We start from the raw sequence: 20803 nt of genomic DNA, 5'->3' as shown, positions 1-20803 counted from the left end.
ACCCAGAGATAGAGAAAAGGGGAGAGAGAAAGAGAGAGAGAGAGAAAGACAAAGGGAGACAGAGAGAGAGAGGAAGAGAGAGAGAGGAAAAAGAGAGAGACCCAGAGAAGAGGTCCAAGGTGGAAAAGAAGAGAAGATGGGAAAAGAAGCCCCAAGATGGGAAAGAAGACAGAAGAGCAGAACCCCAAGATGGGAGAGAAGACAGAAGACCAGAAGAACCCTGGAGGACCAGAGCCTCCACTTTTATCATTCACTTGGGCCACCCCCGACTCATCAGAGCCTTTGTTGTCTGAGGTGGATGGGTGGCCCAGGTGGATATCATAACTTTATGCTACAGTTTAATTCTTAATCTACAACTATGCACAGATACATTCAATTGTACCAAAACCATAATCAAACTGTTGCCCACATTACAAGTATTAATTCAAGACCAAACATGAATGTATTATTCACAACACATATTTACAGAGTAATACTGTATGATAATGAGGTTGGCCTCCATCTCACCACAAGACATCAAGTAGGCCCAGGACTGAGTTATCTCTCAGTAGAGGGGTCAGAACAAGGAGCAAATGGTCACTTTATGCATGAGCGGGTGTTGGGGATCTTTGGCCATGGCCAGCTAAGACAATACAGATCAAACACAGGCATCCACACATGTAAATTGAATGCAAAAATGCATTCTTTAGAAATGCATAAGGTTTGGGCAAAAGACGGGCCTTACAAGAGGAACCTACAGAGCAAGTTGATGAAGACAACCCCGTCTGCGGTCACAGACATGCCAGAGGTAAGTGCAAAAAGAAGTTGTTTGTGTCATTTGGGCATGTTGCCCTACTTCAAAGTCTTAATCCTGCATCCTTCTGCAGGAAATCCCTGGCACGAGCACGTCAGGCCGGAACGAGGTAAGTAACTCCTCACATTGGTCCAAACCACTTTATCAGCTAGCTCACTCTTACATTTGTCTTTCACAGGATATCCGCTCCATTTACAAGAGGCACCTCCTGCTTGATATGGAGTACAAAAAACTGAAAATGCGGAAGGTGCAGCTTGAGATAAAGAAGCTGGAGAGAGATGTAAGTACACATTTCAAACACACAGAAGATTATGTTTCAGTGACATTTATTTTGTCCTCCCCTTTTCTCCACAGCTTGGACAGAACTGAAAATAAACTGAAAAAAAAAAAAAACTCAAAGCAGTGTCTGGAATTCCTTCAACTTAAAATGGTTCACACTAAACAAAATAAAGAGGTTTAACTGAAATATGTGTCTTTATAAAGGTCCCTAACTCTTCTCCCATCCAGGGGTTCTTGGTGGCCTGCAGGGTCCACCTGTTCCCAATTGCCCTCTTCAATGACTCTGGGCAACCTCTCCCGACGTAGGGTCGCAATGTTGTGCAACACTGTGCAAGCGACCACAATGTCACACCCTCTGTCCGTTGCAACCCGGAGTCCTTTAAGGCACTGAAACCTGGACTTGATTTGGCCAAATGCCATCTCTATCCGGGCCCTGGTCTTTGAATGGGCGTAGTTCAATGCTCCCTCAGCCTCTGTTGCCGGGTCACTGTATGGGGTTAATAAGTGAGGCAGACAGGGATAGCCTCTGTCCCCCAACAGAATCCCATTGAACTCTCCTACAGAATAGAAAGTGTCTGTTAAATATCTTATCAAGGGTCAAGAAGTACCTTGATGAAGTATCTAACAGCATCTTACCTTGTGCCAACCTTCGAGCCAGAGCTGACTCTCTGAAAATACGTGAGTCATGTGCAGACCCAGGCCATTTTGCCTCGATGTTTGATATGAGGCAACGTTCATCACAGACCATCTGAACAGATAGAGAGGATGTTGAGTCATTTTATTTTTGCATGTTTAAATGACTGCATGGCTGACAAGTTAATGAGTCGTCTAAATATTTGCCTTACATTCCTCAAAGTACTTTGCCTCTGACACATTTCAAACTTTGCATTGGTCCACTGCTTGTGTTATGCCTCCAAATTATTATGTAAGGGAATGTCATTTGTCAGTGATTGAAATCAGTGCTGATAAGGTATAGTCACATTTGCATTGTTCATTAGGTGAACAGTAACAAAGAACAGTACAAAGTGTAAGACTTCCTTTTAAAAGGACATCCCATGTTGATGGCAGGGTAACTGGGTTTAAATCAAAAGAATTTTCCAACAACTTTTCTATTATGGCTGTGCACATCTCACATCTGTGCACATCTGTAGTACATACTTGTATGTTGAGACTATGGAAGGATTTCCTATTCACATAGTCTGGCTCCGCAGGGCCGGATGGGGCCCGGATGCGCACATGGGTGCAGTCAATCGCACCAAGAACATTGGGAAAGCCTGAAAGGAGGATGATGAATGTCATACAGATGTTTGTCTATGTTGGCATGGTTTTAGCAGGTCTAACGCCCCTGCCTCTGGCCTATAAAGGTAAAGGTGATAAAATGACTCACACGTGTATTATGTGCAACATCTGTCATGAATAACCCATAGTGCACCAATTACGCATTTGTTTTTATTCAAAAAACACCAGAGCACACACGGGGTTCGAACCCCGGCAGTCAGCGTTGAAGACCGTGACGTTATCCACCTACACCACGATCTCTGCTCAGAGTCACGGGTGGGCTTACTCATTATGAAGACTTTAACAAAATACAACATACGTTGTAGAATATCCTTGTAGCATTATTTATTTGCACTGACACGTTTTTTGCCATTCCAAAGCCAAGATATAGGCTGTAAATTGATACAGGTCAAGTTTTGAACACGAACATGACAAAGACGCGAAGAGGCTGGCCGGAACCATGTTTTGGGAATCGTTTTCCGACAGGTGGTTTTGTTTTGGGACACAGCTTAATTTAGCTTGAAAGTTAACCTGCTACGGAGCAGGTTAGTTCTGTGGCATAAATTCCCATGGTTACCAAGCTGGGATTCACGTTAACCTCATTAATGGAACGCCATTCTCACTAAAATTAGCGAGACTTATCGAAATAAGCCAGGTTTGGCCTTTAGCGAGGTTGATGGAATATCCCCCAGGTATTGGCTCATATCTCAGTTATTTCTGTTTACAGTTAAGACAATGGTAAAAATGTAAATCAGTTTAACATATTTCATATGTCAGTTAACATATTGTTAATAAGTAATCAACTCCACATACAACTAGTGGTTCTAGTTTTTGTTTTCTCAGAGCAAATCAAATAAAAATTAGTTTATCTGACTGCTTGCATCCGTTGATGAAAACATAGCCATGTGCAGTAATCATGATGCATCGTAGAATCGAATCATGAGACCAGTGAAGATTCACACCCCTAGTTACTGCTTTTATAGACCCCGAATCTGTACGTCATTCCCCATAGACCAATCTGAACTTGAAAACTATCCAACTGTCCATACACCTAATTTGGTATAATTCTCTACCATTATCTCCACCCTCCTGGGATGCCATGAATTCCCAGGATAATGGCGGCAAGTTCCCACGCTTCTACTTTTAAAATGACCCGCCCTTCTGCTTTGGCAGACATTGGCCATTTTGTGTCAACCCTTACTTGTTAAATCGAATTCATTCATGTCTGCTTTATTTCTGTCTTCTTTTGGTGAAGATTTCTATAGTTTTTATGGGTAGCTCATTTTGTTATCATCCTCAAGTTGGTTTGGTTTGTTCATTGTCATGTGAGGGACAGATAAACACATCTGTCATAGTCCTTCAAGTTATGCACTACAGGGCTTAAAATTCATTTTTCAAAATGGGGGGGAATTTACATAATTTGGGGGGGAGGGGGGGTCGATTCTGATACCAAGTCAAGAATTGCGATTTCAATACTTGATACTTTTTTTTTAAAAAGTGTTTGATTTTGGGGGCCCCCACCACCCTGACGTCATCAGTAATATATACTGTAGTGGGATCATTCACAACAGTGGACATCCTAGATTCTGCTTGACTCTCTCCACACACACTGAAAATGATAGCTTATGTGATATGTTTCTATCATATATTTTTGAATTCATATAGAGTGTATTTATTTAATAATGCATTTAGCATTTTACTAGTAATTACTAGTAGCTAAACATATTTAGTAATTTGAATGCCTCATATTGACGTTTAACCTATAACACTTAGGCATATCTTTAATGTGGTGTGTAGGTCCAATTGAGTGCACATTGCTGATGAGTAGGTGTAATTGAGTGCCTGTCACTTTAAGAAAATACGTGAGAGTAATTCTATGGAGTAATTAGCTCCCCTTCAACCTGACGGTTTTAGGCTATAGTCGCTAGTTAATAAAAGTTGTGCATAGTGCGGTATGTGTATGCAAATTATTATGTTTTCTATCTTTCTGGGATCAAGTGTTGACGTGACCTGAGCTAGCAGGATCGTTACCAAGGAGCTCTTTCCAGATGTAAAAGTTTGCCATGGTAAGCGTAGCCTATTTGCGTAAGCGCCAAAGTGGTTCTCTCTCTCTCTCTCTCTCTCCGTGTGTGAAAGCGTCTGCATGAGGCTATGTTCAATTCAACTTCGCCACTTAATGATTAGGCTATATTAGCGTCATCAGACAGGCTGTAAAAGTGTATCAGGGAATTTCTGCATTATGATGATGCTAGAGTTCTAGGGACTTGAACAAATGATGCGCAATACCCGCAATCCCGCAGTGAAATTTAAGCCCTGCACTAATATATAGTTCTGAAGTTATGCACTAATATATAGTTCTGAAGTTATGCACTAATATATAGTTCTGAAGTTATGCACTAATATATAGTTCTGAAGTTATGCACTAATATATAGTTCTGAAGTTATGTACTAATATATAGTTCTGAAGTTATGTACTAATATATAGTTCTGAAGGTTGCTGGGTTGTCTGTTTGAAAAAACAGAGAGCTTTCCATTTCTCCACAAATTAAGAATAATTAACTAATTACTAGTCTCTGAGGCTAGTGCCTGTGATAAAACCCTTGCTGTTTTTTTTTCTTTGCTAGTCACTCACTAGCACCTCTTCAGCTACAAATTGGTATTATGAGATAAACTGGGGCAGTGCTACCTTTAATGTGCATGCTAATTTAAGCAGATATCTGGGCTACATAAAGTGCATAGGCGCTGTAGTGTATAGCACCTTTAATGAGCCCAACCCTAGGGGCAGGCTGGCTCCTCTGGGCCCCATCCATTTGCCTTGCACTGTTATCCACTCAACATTTCATTAATGCTGTTGCTGTTTTTTCAGGCTGTGCACTCTAGCTCCAACAGCTTCTTTTCTCACTATGTATTTGTGTGTGCTATGGGTCCACTTTGTAGGACCTGTATCAAAACACAAACATTTTTCAATTATGTCTCTTGCTCTTATTTGTACCTATAACTGAGTTCCTGGTGGAGTAGAGCACATCAAAATGTAACTATTTTATTTCCTTTAATGATCTCACCTTAAGGTGAAACAGAGCATGCTCTAAGGTCTTGAAGAGGAGTATGATGCACACATTGGGCATATTGTTCATAGTCTAATGTCAGAGACAGTAATCTACATACACACAAGCAGAGAACAAAAATATATATACATGGTCCAGCCCTACACTCCAAATGCAGGGTTGAAGCTGTATTTAGTCATGCTGGGCTGTTTCTATGACCCAGCCTGGGTTGATAATTGAGGACAGTATCCCCATCTCCTCCAGATGTGGTGTAAACTACCCAGCAAATGGGTGACTTCAACACTGCTGTATTTCCGATATATAATTACAGTTCTGTGGTAATGTAGTTAGGGTTTCTGCAGACAAACAGAAGTATTGTAAACTTTGAAAGTGTACAGAGAGATAACAACACCTGTATCTGTAGGAAGAAAATTCCATAGCTTCCTGGTCTGGTATTGCCAAATAAGCGGGCGCATTCGATCAAATCAGTGCTGAGCAGATCTGGCTAAATGTAAGGCGTGGTTGTATACAAAGATTCAGCCAGATCTGCGCAGCACTGCAAGCACCCTGCCCGGTTAGCACCCCTGTAAGCCCATTCAGTGATAATGCAAATAAACAATCTTGCTAGGTCTCTCGGGTGATGTCCACATTGGGTCATTTAAAAAACTTCCCAAGGAGGGGGAGCAAGTAGGATGTAGACGTGTTCTGCTTTGGCTCCTCAGGAATGTGACTTTATACATATTTTATTGCACTTTTTCAACCATCTTTGCCAATAGGGTTTTATCTCATACTCAAACCTGATACCTTGTTTATATTTATGGACATTCTCCAATGGCTGGTCAAGGGAAATCCGAAGCTAAATCTGCTAAGAGCAGCAAGGCTAGCCCTGACACCAACGAATCGAGTCTGCTAACTAGCATGAGGGCGATGATGGACGAAATGTTACTGTAATGTTAATGTAACGTACTGACATTATTGGCAAGTTCGAGTCTATCGTGTCGGAGAGGGTCAAGACGGAGGTGACTGCGGCTTTAGAACCGCTTGAAACTCAACTGGCCTCGCATGGTGAGACAATCAGGGACCTCGAACGTTCAGCCAACTCTCAGGATGAGGTAATAGCTAATCTGCAAGCTACCGTTAGCGAGCTGACAGCCACCGTGGATGACAACCAAAAAATGCGAGGACTTGGAATCACGCTCGAGATGGAACAACATCCGTATTCTGGGTCTGCCTGAGGGGTCCGAGGGCTCTCGGCCCACTGCATTCACGTCCCAGTTTTTACAAGAAATACTTGGTCTCGAGGAGAAACCCACTGTGGATCGGGCACACCGCGCTCTACGTGAAAGACCCGCGGATGACAAACCCCCGCGACCACTTGTTGTACGAGTTCATCTGTTTCAAGTACGGAACAAAATTTTGAGACGTGCAGCAGAATCATCTCTCTCTTACATGGAGAAGAGGATCTCTAATTTCCCCGACTTCACCCCAACGGTGGCCAAAAAGCGTGCTGAATTCACACTGGTGAAAAAGGTTCTGCACTCCTACCCCGAGGTGAAGTTTGGGCTCCGTTACCCAGCAACTCTTCGTATATCTCTACTGGGCAGAGATACTCACTCCTTCATGCAATCGCGGCTCGTGCAGCGGAATTTGTCGAGAAACACATTAAAAGGGGTGGCCACACCAACTCCACCGAATGAACGCTATGCTGCCGATCTACATAAGTGGATGGCCATTTCGGTGGACTGACTCATTGGTTGGATAATCTTTTTTTATTTATTTTTTCTAAATCCCAAGGTATCTTGTTTTGTCTCACATTTACCTATGGTTCACTAAAATTAACCCTATAGGGCCTACGGTTTACTTAAGCATCCTTATGTGCAATTCCATTGCAGTTTGATTTGCTTCTTGTCACATCTCCATCGCCAAGGTGTTTTTTTTTTTCTCTCTTCTATTGCTTTAGCAGTTGGTGGCGGTGGTGTATAAGGCGTGATAGTTAGTTTGCTTAAGAGGGATTATGTGGCGCGCATCCGGTTTGGGGGGATGCTTCAGCCTTCGTGGGTGGATGGGTGGATGGGGGTGGGGAGGTCAGGGTTTAGTTGTATGTATGTGTTTGTTTTTTGTTCCTACACTTCAGGCTAACTTATGCATTGTGTCATCCCACAGACATTTATTGTTGAACTTATGTTTACTTTCATTTTCTAGTTATGTCTCTACCTAACACCACAACTAATGGGTGTGAAATTAGATTCACCAGTCTCAACTGTAAGGGTCTCAATAATCCTATCAAGCGAAGTAAGATATTTCATCACCTTAAACACTTGGGTGCCCACATAATTTTCTTACAAGAGACTCACCTGAAAAGCTCAGGGACCGTATTCACAAAGAATTTTAAGGCTAAAAGTAGCTCCTAAGTGGCGAATTTAGGAGCAACTCCTAAAAATAATGGGCGTGTCACTCCCTAACTTTAGGACTCTAATTTTTTCACTAAAAGTAATTCACAAAGCATTTTAGACCTAAAAGTAGCACCTAAGTCTGGGAGAGCTTAAAAGAAGTCGAGAGGACTCCTAACTCCCTAAGACCTATTGACAAAGGATCTTAACATGGCAGTGCGACGCAATGTGTTGGAGACCCTCAACGACACGGAGTTATTACAAAGATACCGGCTTAACCGTGAGGGAATACTGATTGTTGTGGATCTTGTGAGGGATGCAATAACAGCTCCAACTAACACATAACAACCCAATCAGTGCCGAATTGAAATGTTTGATAACACTGCGCTACCTAGCAACGGGGAAAATGCAATTATGTAACGCCGACGATTTAGCGATATCTCAGCCATCAGTAAGCAGATCCGTCCACCAAACAATCGATGCACTCTGTAGACCCCATATCATTCGACAGTTCATAAGTTTTCCTTTGGACATTCGCCAACTCCAAAGAAACAAAGCCAGCTTCATGGATATTGCCGGTGTGCCCGGAGTGGTCGGTGCTATAGACTGGACACATATTAAAATAATTGCACTAAGTCAGGATGAGGACGTGTACGTAAACCGAAAGAAAACACACTCCATCAATACGCAGATTGTGTTCGATGTGCACTTCACAATACTCGATGTTGTTGCAAAGTGGCCCGGATCCATGACTTCGAGAATATTGATGGAGAGTGGTCTGAGGCAACTGTTTGAGAGGCGTCATGTGCCAGCTTGATGTCACTTAGTGGGAGACAGTGGCTATCCCTGTAAGTCGTGGCTCCTCACACCTTACCTCCGTCCACAAGTGGGACCACAGTTAAATTACAATAGGTAAGTGCACATGTTGGCTATATTATTTAGGTGGCATAATTTAATAGCATGACCACAATGTGAAAGCTTACAACAAATTAGTGGTGGCTCTTGGTGTTGTTGGTTAAATCAATAATGTTTAGGGCTACTGTTCCTTGGCATATGTTTTAGAGCACACAAGAAGACACGCAGTGTGTGGTGGAAAGGGGGATTGGACAGCTAAAGCGACGTTTCCATGTCTTACATAGTGAAATCCGCCTTAGTCCAGAGAAGACCAGCAAAGTGATCACTGTGTGTGCGCTTCTTCACAACCTGTGTCGGCTAAGGAACATACCACAGCCAGGAGATGGTGATGAGTCTGATGATGATGATGATGAAGCTGATTACCTAAACCAATTTGAGGATGAAGTGGAACAATGTGGACTGGCATTCAGGGATCACTTTGTCCATACACACTTTGGGTAAATAATCACATATGCACAAATGAGTGAAGACACATATTTTGCTGAATTGCAGTGTGTTTATTCTCTTTGCATTTTTTCAATCTTTAGAGTGTAATACTCTGTCTTTAACTGTATCAGCCTCTCTTTTGCTTCAAGGACCCTTCTCTGCCTTTTCAAGACACGCATTTCCATCTTCATCTTCTTTTCTTCCAGGGGTGATGGCCTTGCACCAGCAGCAGAAGTGAGGGGAGAGGCAGGTGGGAGAGGAAGAGGTGCTGGGAGAGGGAGAGGTGCCGGGAGAGGAAGAGGTGCAAGGGTCAGGGGTGGAAGACACGCAAGAGGAAGATGACATGCGCCTGAAGGACCTGGGTTTTCGTTTGGCCTGCAACAGAAATTGTAGTCTGTTAAAATATCTTATAATTTGTGAACAGTTTTTTGTGTGGGTGGGTGGTTTGCACATAATGATATTGTATGTCCTTCATTAAATATCACCAACAATGTGCAAGTATTGTAGACTAATCATTGCATAAACATAGCCTACCCCTCTATTTCAATGAGCAGCTGCATTGCTGGATCAGTTGCACCCTCAAGGCCCGTTATGCTGGTGTCTGACCCAATGACACTATACACCACCCGATGCAACGTGGCTCAATGGCTTAGGTGCTGATCCTCCTCCTTAACATGGAAAGTTTCACCAACTCAAAAGCATTGCCTACATAACACTTAAAAGCACACTTTAATGTAAGTTCTTTGTGACATTTTTTCCATAAGTAATTACATTTATGACAAGCAGAACGTTTTTTATAATTACATCAAACAATAATTATATTGTATTATATAATATTATGGGCCTACCTGTTGCCATGCTTGCCCGTTTAAAGGCTGCAATTTCCATCCTCGACTGCGATTGTAACGCGCCACCACCGCCTCTCCCAGTCGTCCGGGGTCCTGACAAAGGCGGGAATGCTGCATTAATTTGCAAACAAATCCTCTCCCATGTCTCACGCTTGGTTTGGCTTGATATGCCAATGCCAAATTTCCCTTTTATTATATGTTTTTTTTCCAGCACCAACTGGGCCAGCAGCAGTAGCTTTCTTCTCCGTTTTGGCGAGTTCATCACCGACATTCACCTATGACATTACTTCAATCCGAGCAACATTTCCTGCTTTAAGTAGGCTATTTCGGCTAATAAGATGCCAATTAACCAAGCAAGTGTTAATGCAATGTTGTTTTTCATTATTGGGCAAGTGGCGGTTTTCATTAGGGTATTAGGCTACCTTGATAATTGAAATCACGACTTTTCTCTCTGTCTTCCTTTTTAGAATTACACTTCACTGGGGCCTGCACAAACATGTCATTATATATGCATTTCGATAACATTACTATTATTATTTTGTGTAGAACACAGACATATTTAGATGTGATAAGCTATGATGTGGTGCGTCTGTGTTATGTTCCGCATGATGGCCCTGTCATCTAACAACCAATCACCGTGATCATTGCGAGGAAGCTCGTGCATGAGAATTGACGTCATCCATAGCAACAGAGACTCACATTTTTCCTTACTAAAAGTAGGTCTGAAAGGCGTTGTGAATAACTTTTAAGAGAAAACTTCTAGCTAAAACCTTTTAGTGCGATTTAGGAGTACTCCTAGTGGTAAGATAAAAGGCTTTGTGAATACAGCCCCAGATCACTTAAAACTGAAAAAAGGATAGATAGGACAGATATATCATTCTTCCTTTTCAGGTAAATCAAGGGGTGCTGCTATATTGTTTCATAAATCTATCCCCTTCATTCATTCAAGTACCATCTCTGATCCTAATGGTAGGTTTATTGTGTTGTACGTGAATGTTGAACAGTTGAATGTGTACGCCCCCAACTATGATGATGATGGCTTTTTTAGACATTTTTTCTCAACTTTACCTGACCTGTCAGTGCACTGTTTAATACTGGGAGGTGATTTTAATTGCTGGCTGGACCCTTATCTGGACAGGTCATCGCCAAAGGTCCGTCCGGTGTCTAAGGCTGCTAAGGTGATTCAATCCTTCATGGCAGAGTTTTCAGTTCTGGATATCTGGCGTTTTTTTAACCCTTCTAAAAGAGTTTACTCATTCTTTTCCCCTGTTCATCACACTTTTACTCGTATTGATTATTTTCTACTTGATAGCAGGATGCTTTCATCTGTATCTTCTTGTCAGTATGATGCTATAGCCATCTCTGATCACGCTCCCATCTCTATGAATATTCAATTTAAAATTCCCACCCCTAAACATGTGCCTTGGCGGCTTAACACACGGCTGCTTCTAAATGAAGGATTTGTGAATTTTGTGTCTGAACAAATTTACCTTTTTGTGAGCATTAACAGAACCCCAGATGTGTCTGCTACAGTACTGTGGGAGGCCCTGAAGGCATATATTAGGGGACAGATAATTTCCTATGCAGGGTTTGAGAGGAAATTTAAAGAAGAAAAACTGACTAACTTAACTAAACGAATATCTGAACTTGACGGCTTGTATGCCACATCAAAATCACCAGAGGTTTATAAAGAACGCCTTTCTTTGCAGGCGAATTTGATTTGATTATGACTGATCGCTGGATTGAACTCTTGCTTCAGTCTAGGTCTCAATTTTATGAGCATGGAGATAAGGCCAGCAAATTGTTAGCACAATTACGTCAGACATCAGCATCCCATTGCATTCCACAAATTAAAACAGACCATGGTATCTCTACTGATCCAGTGGAGATAAACAATGCCTTTAAGAACTTTTACATGTCTCTTTATTCATATGATCAGAGTGCCTTACCTGACTTTGACACGTTTTTTACCAACCTGGAGATTCCCTTGGTTGATGAGACATCTGCGGAATCTTTAGAAAAACCCATTACTCTTGCTGAACTCAATGTAGCTATGACCTCAATGATGGCTATCCAATTGAATTTTTCAAAAAGTTTTGGATTAAACTGGCCCCGTTGTTACTGGACATGTTCAACGAATCATTTAAGTCTGGTGACCTCCCACAAACACTCTCTCAATCATTTATCTCTCTTATTTTAAAAAAAGGCAAAGATCCCTTACTTTGTTCTTCCTATCGCCCAATTACTCTATTGAATGTTGACTTCAAACTGTTGTCTAAACTGCTGGCTCTACGTCTAGAATCCATTCTACCTTCTATCATCTCCTCAGACCAAACTGGATTTATTAAAAACATACACTCATTTTCTAATCTCCGACGTCTTTTCAACACCCTTTACAATGCACCTACTTCGAATACTCAAGAAGTGGTCATATCCTTGGACACTCATAAGGCGTTTGACACAGTGTCCTGGGACTACCTTTTCTATACATAAAGGAGATTTGGTTTTGGGGATAACTTTATTTCATGGATCAGGCTGTTATATTCTTCTCCTCAAGCCTCAGTAAGGACTAATAACATTCAGTCAGGGTATTTTCGCCTCTATCGCTCTACCAGACAAGGCTGTCCTTTAAGCCCTTTGTTATTTGCAGTTGCCATTGAACCTCTTGCAATACTGTAGCTCTCAGGTCTAACTCGCTCATTACAGGAATATTACGAAATGGTGTTCAGTCAAAGGTTTCTCTATATGCCGATGATCTTTTGTTATATGTTTCTGATCTTCTGGGGTCTGTCCCTGCTGCTCTTGACACACTTAAAAACTTTGGCCAGATATCTGGATACACACTGAACCTGGATAAGAGTGAGATATTTCCCATAAATACTGCTGCCAAAACATATCCTCTACACAGTTTGCCCTTCAAAGTTTCTCATAATAGTTTTTCATACCTTGGAGTTCAAGTCACACGTAAATTTGAAGATCTATATAAGGCTAACTTTGTCCCCTTATTGACTCGTATTCAGCAAGATTTTGAGCGTTGGTCACTGCTTAGTTCATCTGTAATGGGCCGTGTCAACTCTGTCAAAATGAATATACTCCCGAGATTTGTTTATCTCTTTCAGTGCATACCTCTTTTTCTTCCACAGTCTTTCTTTCACAAGCTAGATAGTCTGATTTTAGAATTTGTTTGGAATAAAAAGACCCATAGGATGCGTAAACAATACTTACAAAGACCTAAACCTCTTGGAGGGCTAGCGTTACCAAACCTTAGATTCTACTGGGCTTCGAATATTAGGATTCTTAAATATTGGCTTCAACTGAGAACTTTTGACCCCTGCCCACTGTGGTTGGCTATGGAGGCAAACTCTACTTATCCAGCTTCTCTGGATGCCTTAGTGCACACTCCCATTCAGTCCTCCACGTCTCCCTACACTAAAAATGTTATTGTAAGAATTTCCCTGAAAATTTGGATCCAGTTTAAACGCTACTTTGGCCTACAGACCTTATCTACTCATGCACCACTTGCAGCCAACCACACTTTCCCTCCCTCCTTAGTTGATAGTGCCTTTACAAATTGGGCAAGTCTTGGTATTAACAATTTTAGGGACTTGTACATTGATGGGGTGTTTGCTTCATTTCAGGAGCTTGTAGAAAGATATTCACTTCTTCAGCAGCACTTCTTTAGATATTTGCAGGTCCGTTGTTTTGTTCAGTCTACTTTTCCTGGGTTTCCCACCCTACCAGAGGACACAGCCCTTGATGTGTTCTTTAGACCACTACAAACTCTTAAAGGTTCCATATCTTATATTTATGATCCCATTAATCTTCTCAATCCTGAACACCTGTACTCTATAAAAGGGAGGTGGGAGGAGGACTTGGGGATGGCATTTTCACAAGACATTTGGACAGAGATATTGCAGCGAATACATACATGTAAATCCTCTATCTGTGCTAGACACGCTCTCATCCAATGTAAAGTGGTACATCGTGTCTATTACACTAAAGTTAGATTGGCCAGAATGTATGATGGAGTAACTGCAACTTGTGATAGATGCCAGCAGTCTACGGCGAACCTTGTACATATGTTTTGGAACTGCCCCTCTTTATACAGTTACTGGTCAGACATTTTTGCCACTTTGTCAGAAGTACTGGGTGAAAATCTTGAACCCAATGCACTTACTGCGCTATTTGGCATCCCCCCCCTTCCTTGAAGACACATATTCTTTGGCTTCTTTTGCAAAATCTAAGAAAGATGTTCTTGCTTTTGCCACCCTACTGGCAAGACGACTGATTGTTTTGAACTGGAAATCATCTATACCACCTTCACACACCCGTTGGATTAGGGACATCCTTTACTTTCTCAAACTAGAAAAAATCAGAATGTCAATTACAGGTAGAAGTGATATGTTTATGAATCTTTGGGGACCATTCCTTGAGTATGTCAACAAGTCTGATGTCTCACTTATTCCAGACTCCAACACCTGAAGGAGACATACTGAGCGTGTTTAATATGCTATATTTGTCTGTGGCTATGTATATGAAGTTGTTTAGCTATTAGTTATATCTTGTATTTAGCATTTTCTGTCTGATGTGTAGGTTTTTGTTTGTCTATGTATGTTTGTTCTTTTGTATGTTTGGGGGTTGATTGTTCTTCAAAAAAAAAGAATGTGAAACATTGTTTGAGATCACTTTGCTTAATAAACAAAGTTTGAAAAAAAAAAAAAAAAAAAAACTTCCAAAGGACGTCCTTATGTGGGCTCGACAGCGTTATACCGGGGACGTTTGTTTGCTACCTGCACACGAGGCAACGGAGTTCAGCTATAGCATTGCAAAAAGGACTGTGTGGCTCCCACAATGCACTGCAGCTGAGTTCCAGGAGGACTTGGGGGGTTGTTGTTGTGTGCGTTTTGCCTTTATTTACTGTTTATGGATGTCTTTTAGTGTAGCGTAAATTCCTATTTAGTTCTGCCTCTCGTGTGATCCTTCTTGTCGGTGTGAGTGTGACCACCCTCTGCGTGAATGGTACGTGTGTTCTTGACTACCCTTGTGTGTACCATGTATTATTGTCTGAGTCCCCCATTTCTGATTAAAGCTGGTAATTGTGATACAAGCCTCATTGCTTGAGTCACTACATTAGTGTCAGAAGTAAATAACGGCGCTCAGAAAATGGCTGCCCCCACTCAGTCAGAGAACAAAGCAGGGGACTTTTCCACTGAGGGGGCCAGAATGGTCGGAAGCTGAGAAAGTCCTTTTAAGGGCTTTTGGAACGCAAACAAAGTCCTACCAACGACACCGGAGACGAAGGAAGGCGGTGATCTGAGCTTGACTCCGGGCATCTGGAGACTCCCGGAGTGCTCTGCAAACAGGAGGGCAAGCCGGACGACTGGCGGTAAGAGGAGAGTGCGGAGGACGCTGGGCTGGAGGACTTCTCGCCAGGCGCGGAGGGAGCCCTGGAAGACTCTTCGCTGGGAGCGGAGGAAGCTGAGGCCGAAGTGGGGGACGACTTGCCGGCCAGCCTGCTGTGGTGCCAGTGCGGGGAGGGCCCGGAACCCCTGCGCCCGCCTGGTGAGTTTGGGCGGCAGTTGGCGGGCGACCTCCGGGCCTCACTGGCGGGTTGGATGACAGCCCGGCCGGTGCTACTTCCCAGGCTGGGCCCCTGCGTCGCTGTGACGTTGGAGATGGCTAGACGGTGCGGCAGCTTGGGAGGGAGAGCCTGGTTCGCCCCTCTCTGAGACCCCGAGCATCAATGTGACTTTTGGGTAGGGAAGCTGAACTGAGAGAATGGTGAGCCTTTGGGTGCGTGTGGGAGGCACCATGCAGTGTTGGCGCCTGTTCCAGTTGGCCTGTTGGCTGGCGCCTTAATTAAAAAAAAAAAGTTAGTTGTTTGGAGTCCATTAGCATAGCCCAGAGAAGGGGGTCGACCGCGGCCGCGACGATGTGGAGCGGGCCGGGAGCAGCGAGGAACAGCTCTGCGAGGTGGCAGCGTGAGGAGGGACGCCGAAATTGGTAACTAATGGTCTGAGAGAGGTGGTCTGTCAGAAGTAAACAACGGCGCTCAGAAAATGGCTGCCCCCACTCAGTCATTGTGATTGTGATACAAGCCTTGTTGCTTAAGTCATCGCAACACTTAGTCTCAAACAGGTAATGTTAAAACTAACTTGCATTTTCATTGTTAAAGTTGTCAAATGTTAACGTACAACTGCGTATAATGTTAGTCAAACTATGCTAGATCACCATCATATATAACGTTAGCTATTGATAACAGTAACGTTATGGCAAGCCAACAGCTGGTAATGTGTTGTCTGGGCATAATAACGTTATCTTGATAAATTAAGTTATAAACTGATGTTTCCTGGTGTAACATTAGCTGTTACTCAGTGATAACCTCTATTAAGGTGATGTGAACTTGTTAGCTAAGGTATCAGTGTAACATGAGAGTTGACATTAGTATTCTTGAATTTTGGGGATCAATAAAGTATCTATCTATCTATATACAGGGTTCCTACACATTTTCCATTTAAAAATTCCATACTTTTTCCATACTCAAATTTCCAAACTTCTCGGTAGATTTTTCTGACCATATTCTCGACATTGTGGCCACTTCTGGTTTGGGATAACTCGGTGAAAACAAAGGTATGGACAACTGAAGTGAATTAAAAAATAACACTTAATATTTGACCATTTAGCTTGGTCATTTTTAGTTGTATCTTAGTTGTACAGTAGGAATGGTTCATTATGACCTGAGTGAAGTGATTTAGTACTGCAAATGCAACAGTCTGGAAACACAAATATTTCTCCATACCCTTGTTTCTTTTTTCCATACTTATCCAGACCTGGAAATTACTAAAATCAAATTCCATACTTTTCCAGGTTTTCCATACTGCGTAGGAACCCTGTATCTATAAAAACATTTGTGTGAGCATATTAGTGCTAACACCCCTGACCACTCGGTGAGTTTCACGTCTTTGTAAACGAAAGTTTAATGCGTTTTAGAAAGATTGTTCCAGTGCACCTATGCAGCGTTGTGGAGGTGGGAGGGTGCTACCACAGAAACTGAAAATTCTCAGGACAGCAGCATGTGTCCAAATTTCAATCTTAAACGTTCTATTTAATCATAAACTATCTGAAAACAGGGCTTTAAGTGTAAAATAGCGAACTTGTCCTTTAAAGTATACCGAGCAGTCAAACTACAGTATGCTAGCTCACCTTCATAGGTTAGCAGCTCATGACCTTCGATATCAGTAGCCTACGGCAACATAGAGTTTATGAAGTTGTGCATCCATGAACAAAGTAAGTTCACTGCATGTGAATTATGCAGTTATGCTTTGAGTGAAGAGTTTAATGTATGCCAGGGGTATTCAATTAATCTTCAGCGAGGTCCAGTTACAGAACATTTCCTCAAGCAAAGGTCTGGAGCATCATAATGTTTAACGTGCGTGTTTAGGCTATGTAGCCTATATATATATATATATATATATATTATATATATATATATTAGGATGGATGGATGGAGCCTAGTTGTAGGCCTAGGACTAATGTTTAATGTGAAATAAAATAAGTAGCCTAAAAGGCAACATTCAAAATGAGGAGAAATAAGGCAAGATAAGAGTAATTGGGGAGAAAAACTGAGTAGCCCTTGCTATTTTTAAGATCTTAACATGAACTTAAGACTTGAGCTGAGACAAGGATGGATATTCAACAACTGGTTCCTTGAACCCATTAATCTTTATAAAAATCTATATAAATTTTTATGTTGACCCGAAATCCTGGAAACCCAGGAACATCACGTTGTTGGGCAGTGAATGCATGTAGGCTTAACTAGATTGTGGTGGATCAATCATATTGCCTTCTTAAATCGTAAAATATTCTGTGGTCTCAGTTCACTCTTGAATGGGCTTGGTCTACCTATGCTTGCTCAAAATATATGCTTTGTCTAGTAGAGGTGCTTCAATTTGGCGCTTTTAAAAATCGCCTGTCTCAGAATATGTAGAAGAGGTCCAGGGCAATTCCGCGCAAAACTGTCACATCCATATTTAGTTGGCGTTACGGACGTGACAGTTTTGCGTGGTATTGCCCCCGTATCGTTATATAAAGCTTTGTTCTCGCTGTCTAGCTTTCTCCTATTTGAGCAATCGATGATTTGAAAATAACTTACTTATCGTTAACTTAAATATCCATCTTTTCTCGTCCCGTCTCCTCTCCTCGCTTGTTTCTATCAGTATCTTCCCCATAATAGGCTACTTTACTCACTGACTCGACTTAATCAGAATTCACAGTCACAGATTTCACTGGCTGAGTAGCAGCAAGCGAAATGATAGTTCCTGAAGCTCCTGAAGTAGGCCTAAATGCTGTTATCCTAACCAACGAAACATTTAGCGCAGCTTTGAAATCTTACGTGAAAATCTAAATTAGGCTATGGTCCGGGTCCGGATAGGATCACGTCAGGGTCCGGACTCGGACCGCGGTCCGCCATTTGGTGACCCCTGATGTATGCAAACTAGGGAATGAATTTTGGCAAATTCACGTTTGGGCTACCTTGTTGTTAGCCTGCTATGCTTGCTTGCTTAATGTAGTAGGCTACAATGCACATTTGTTCAGATAACTGTCATTAAGTGATGCATGTAACATTGCTCTGAATAGTCACATACGTTTTATCTTGTCTTTTATTAAAGACCCACAAACATATCCACACTAGTTGTTAGTGACACAGTTTACATCCTTCAGTTTGCCAGGATTATTTGTTCTGAATCGTTCACCAGTTCATTCAGTCACGTGTCCTGCACAGGGTCCAGCACAGTGCCTGTACTTTCTATGACAAGTGGGAGCAGAGCCTGAAACCATAGAGCAAGGACTTCCATTAATATGTCATTTATGCTAGCCATGAGCTCTTGTGGCCTCGTTCCGTTTAGTTTCGTTATCTAGAAATAACGTGTGAATTTCATGTAGTAACGTGCTAAATATGTTGTAAAAACATAAAATATCATACTGTATATGTAGGGGTTCATCTTGGTGTGCCCTACGACCCCATGCCCAGGGCTCAGGTCAAATAAGTTTAAACCGATTATTGTAATTTTACCGTACAGTTCATTTTGAACATGTTTACTTGGAAAGAGTACTGCACTGTCTAAAAAAAGTAAGCTTTGTCAGGTGCAAATAAGTTTGTTCCTTGCAAACCGACATCAGACCAAGCTCAATCTTTTAAGTAAAAAATAAATTTTCACCGCATCTGGCTATTCTAAATGCAAAATGCATCGGGGAGTTATGACAAGCGGTAACTAACAAACTAGATCCTAATACAAAGTTGTTGCTTCCTAAGCTCAATGACAGCATTTGAACATGCTTTACTTGGAAGAGTACTGCACTCCATGTCTAAAAAATAAGTGGTATTGTTTAAAAACACACACAGGTCTTAAAAAGTCTTAAATGTAACTAAACTATATCTTAAACTTGTTTATACCTGCAAAACATGAAACACACAGTTAACATGGGAAATAAATTAATGGGATGGGTTGACGCGCAAAGTCATTAACAATGAAGCTTTCTCCTTTCAAACGGTATGTTTCCATGCAAAGTTCATGAAATTAACATAAATTTCCCTTCAAGCTTAAAAAGCACCTAAACTATATCTTAAACTTGACTTTCATAGGGTGCCGTAGCAGCTTAACATGAAACCGTGCAAAATTCCCTCCATCAAAAATATTTTTTTACCTTCAAAAGTGCAAAAAAAATCAACCCAAGAACAACAAAATTAAGTAATTATGCATGATGAAGCATTAACTCAGTCAAACTTAGACCAAAATCCACAATTGAGCACAATGTTCAGCACTTTTCCTGGATCCATGATGTCCTAAATGAGTCCTCCTTGACTCTACATGTGCTTATAATTGAGTTAAAATGGCCGACAGGCTGACTCCCAATTATTCCTCTGATTGACTAATCCTGTCAGAAAACGTTTTAGTCCAGGGTGGGGCTTTCCGATGCAGCTGCCAACTCAAAACTCCACTCCTAAACACGGCTAGAGCCGCTAAAGCCCTCCTTACACTGAAAGACTTTGCAAATATTTGGAAAAGGTTTTTGAAAGACTACAGTCTCAGACCCTCTCACATCTAAAGACAAGTGATCGATTGTTGAGTCACAGACTATGATTTTGCAACAACTACAGTGGGCATCGCTTTCAAATGGCCACTTCAGTCGCGCATTACGAGGCGTGAAGCTGCATGAAGCTTTAGTACCACTTTCAGCCACTATGCGTCGCTCTGCCACTGTACATCGCTCTGCCTGCCGCCCCATCTGAAAAAGCTCGATTTACCTCGATTTAGGCTACTTGGGTATGGCTTAAGGCTTGACTACACGGTGGTAACGAAAATCGAAATCGAAATTTGCTGTCTACATTATTGTCAGTGTTGGGGTAACGCAACTACGCAAATCAAAACAGTGGTGTGATAATTGAGCCAGTAGAGAAATAACTGTTCAGAATTAATCTGTAGCCTTGGGCAGGCTTCAGCGACGTTTTAACAGGCTACGCTATAGAGGCTTAGACAACTATGACCCACGTTTTGGTTTCGTAAATTAATTTGCCCTACTTCTTGACTGCAATGTAGTCAATTGACTGCTTGACATGTAATTATTCTGTACAATAAACAAATACATCTGCTTTATGCCGCAGAATTACATTCATATTTGGAACTTACATGGTCCAATACATCGTTACACTACGTTGGTGTTTCCCAAAACCATAGTAGCAACGAATGTTCGCAACCACTATCGTAAAGTTGTGTAGTTACAACTACACCTCTCGACCTGTGGTAGAATGCTAGTAGTTCCAGGGATCTT

General features: G+C 41.8%; 1 protein-coding gene across 1 annotated transcript; it reads right to left on the bottom strand.

The window, feature by feature from the left end:
• Positions 1 to 1249: 1249 nt before the first annotated feature.
• On the bottom strand, positions 1250 to 2371 carry LOC125304195 (putative nuclease HARBI1). The gene is made up of 3 exons (XM_048258259.1): positions 2231 to 2371; positions 1709 to 1820; positions 1250 to 1629 (listed from the first exon to the last, which is right to left on the bottom strand). The coding sequence occupies exons 1-3, from the start codon at positions 2369 to 2371 to the stop codon at positions 1250 to 1252; spliced, it is 633 nt and encodes a 210-aa protein (XP_048114216.1).
• Between the last annotated feature and the right edge of the window lie 18432 nt (positions 2372 to 20803).

Source organism: Alosa alosa, chromosome 12, assembly GCF_017589495.1.
Source record: "Alosa alosa isolate M-15738 ecotype Scorff River chromosome 12, AALO_Geno_1.1, whole genome shotgun sequence".
NCBI lineage: Eukaryota > Metazoa > Chordata > Actinopteri > Clupeiformes > Clupeidae > Alosa > Alosa alosa.
Note: the sequence above shows the minus strand (reverse complement) of the source record. Positions and strands in the feature narration are given on the sequence as shown.

Bases quoted from the DNA above. Each gene is read 5' to 3' on its own strand.
- LOC125304195 (XM_048258259.1), bottom strand. From the start codon at position 2,371: ATGACATTCATCATCCTCCTTTCAGGCTTTCCCAATGTTCTTGGTGCG. The intron at 1,821-2,230 runs GTATGTACTACA...CTATCTGTTCAG, and splicing joins TCCATAGTCTCAACATACAA to ATGGTCTGTGATGAACGTTG. The intron at 1,630-1,708 runs GTAAGATGCTGT...TCTATTCTGTAG, and splicing joins GGCTCGAAGGTTGGCACAAG to GAGAGTTCAATGGGATTCTG.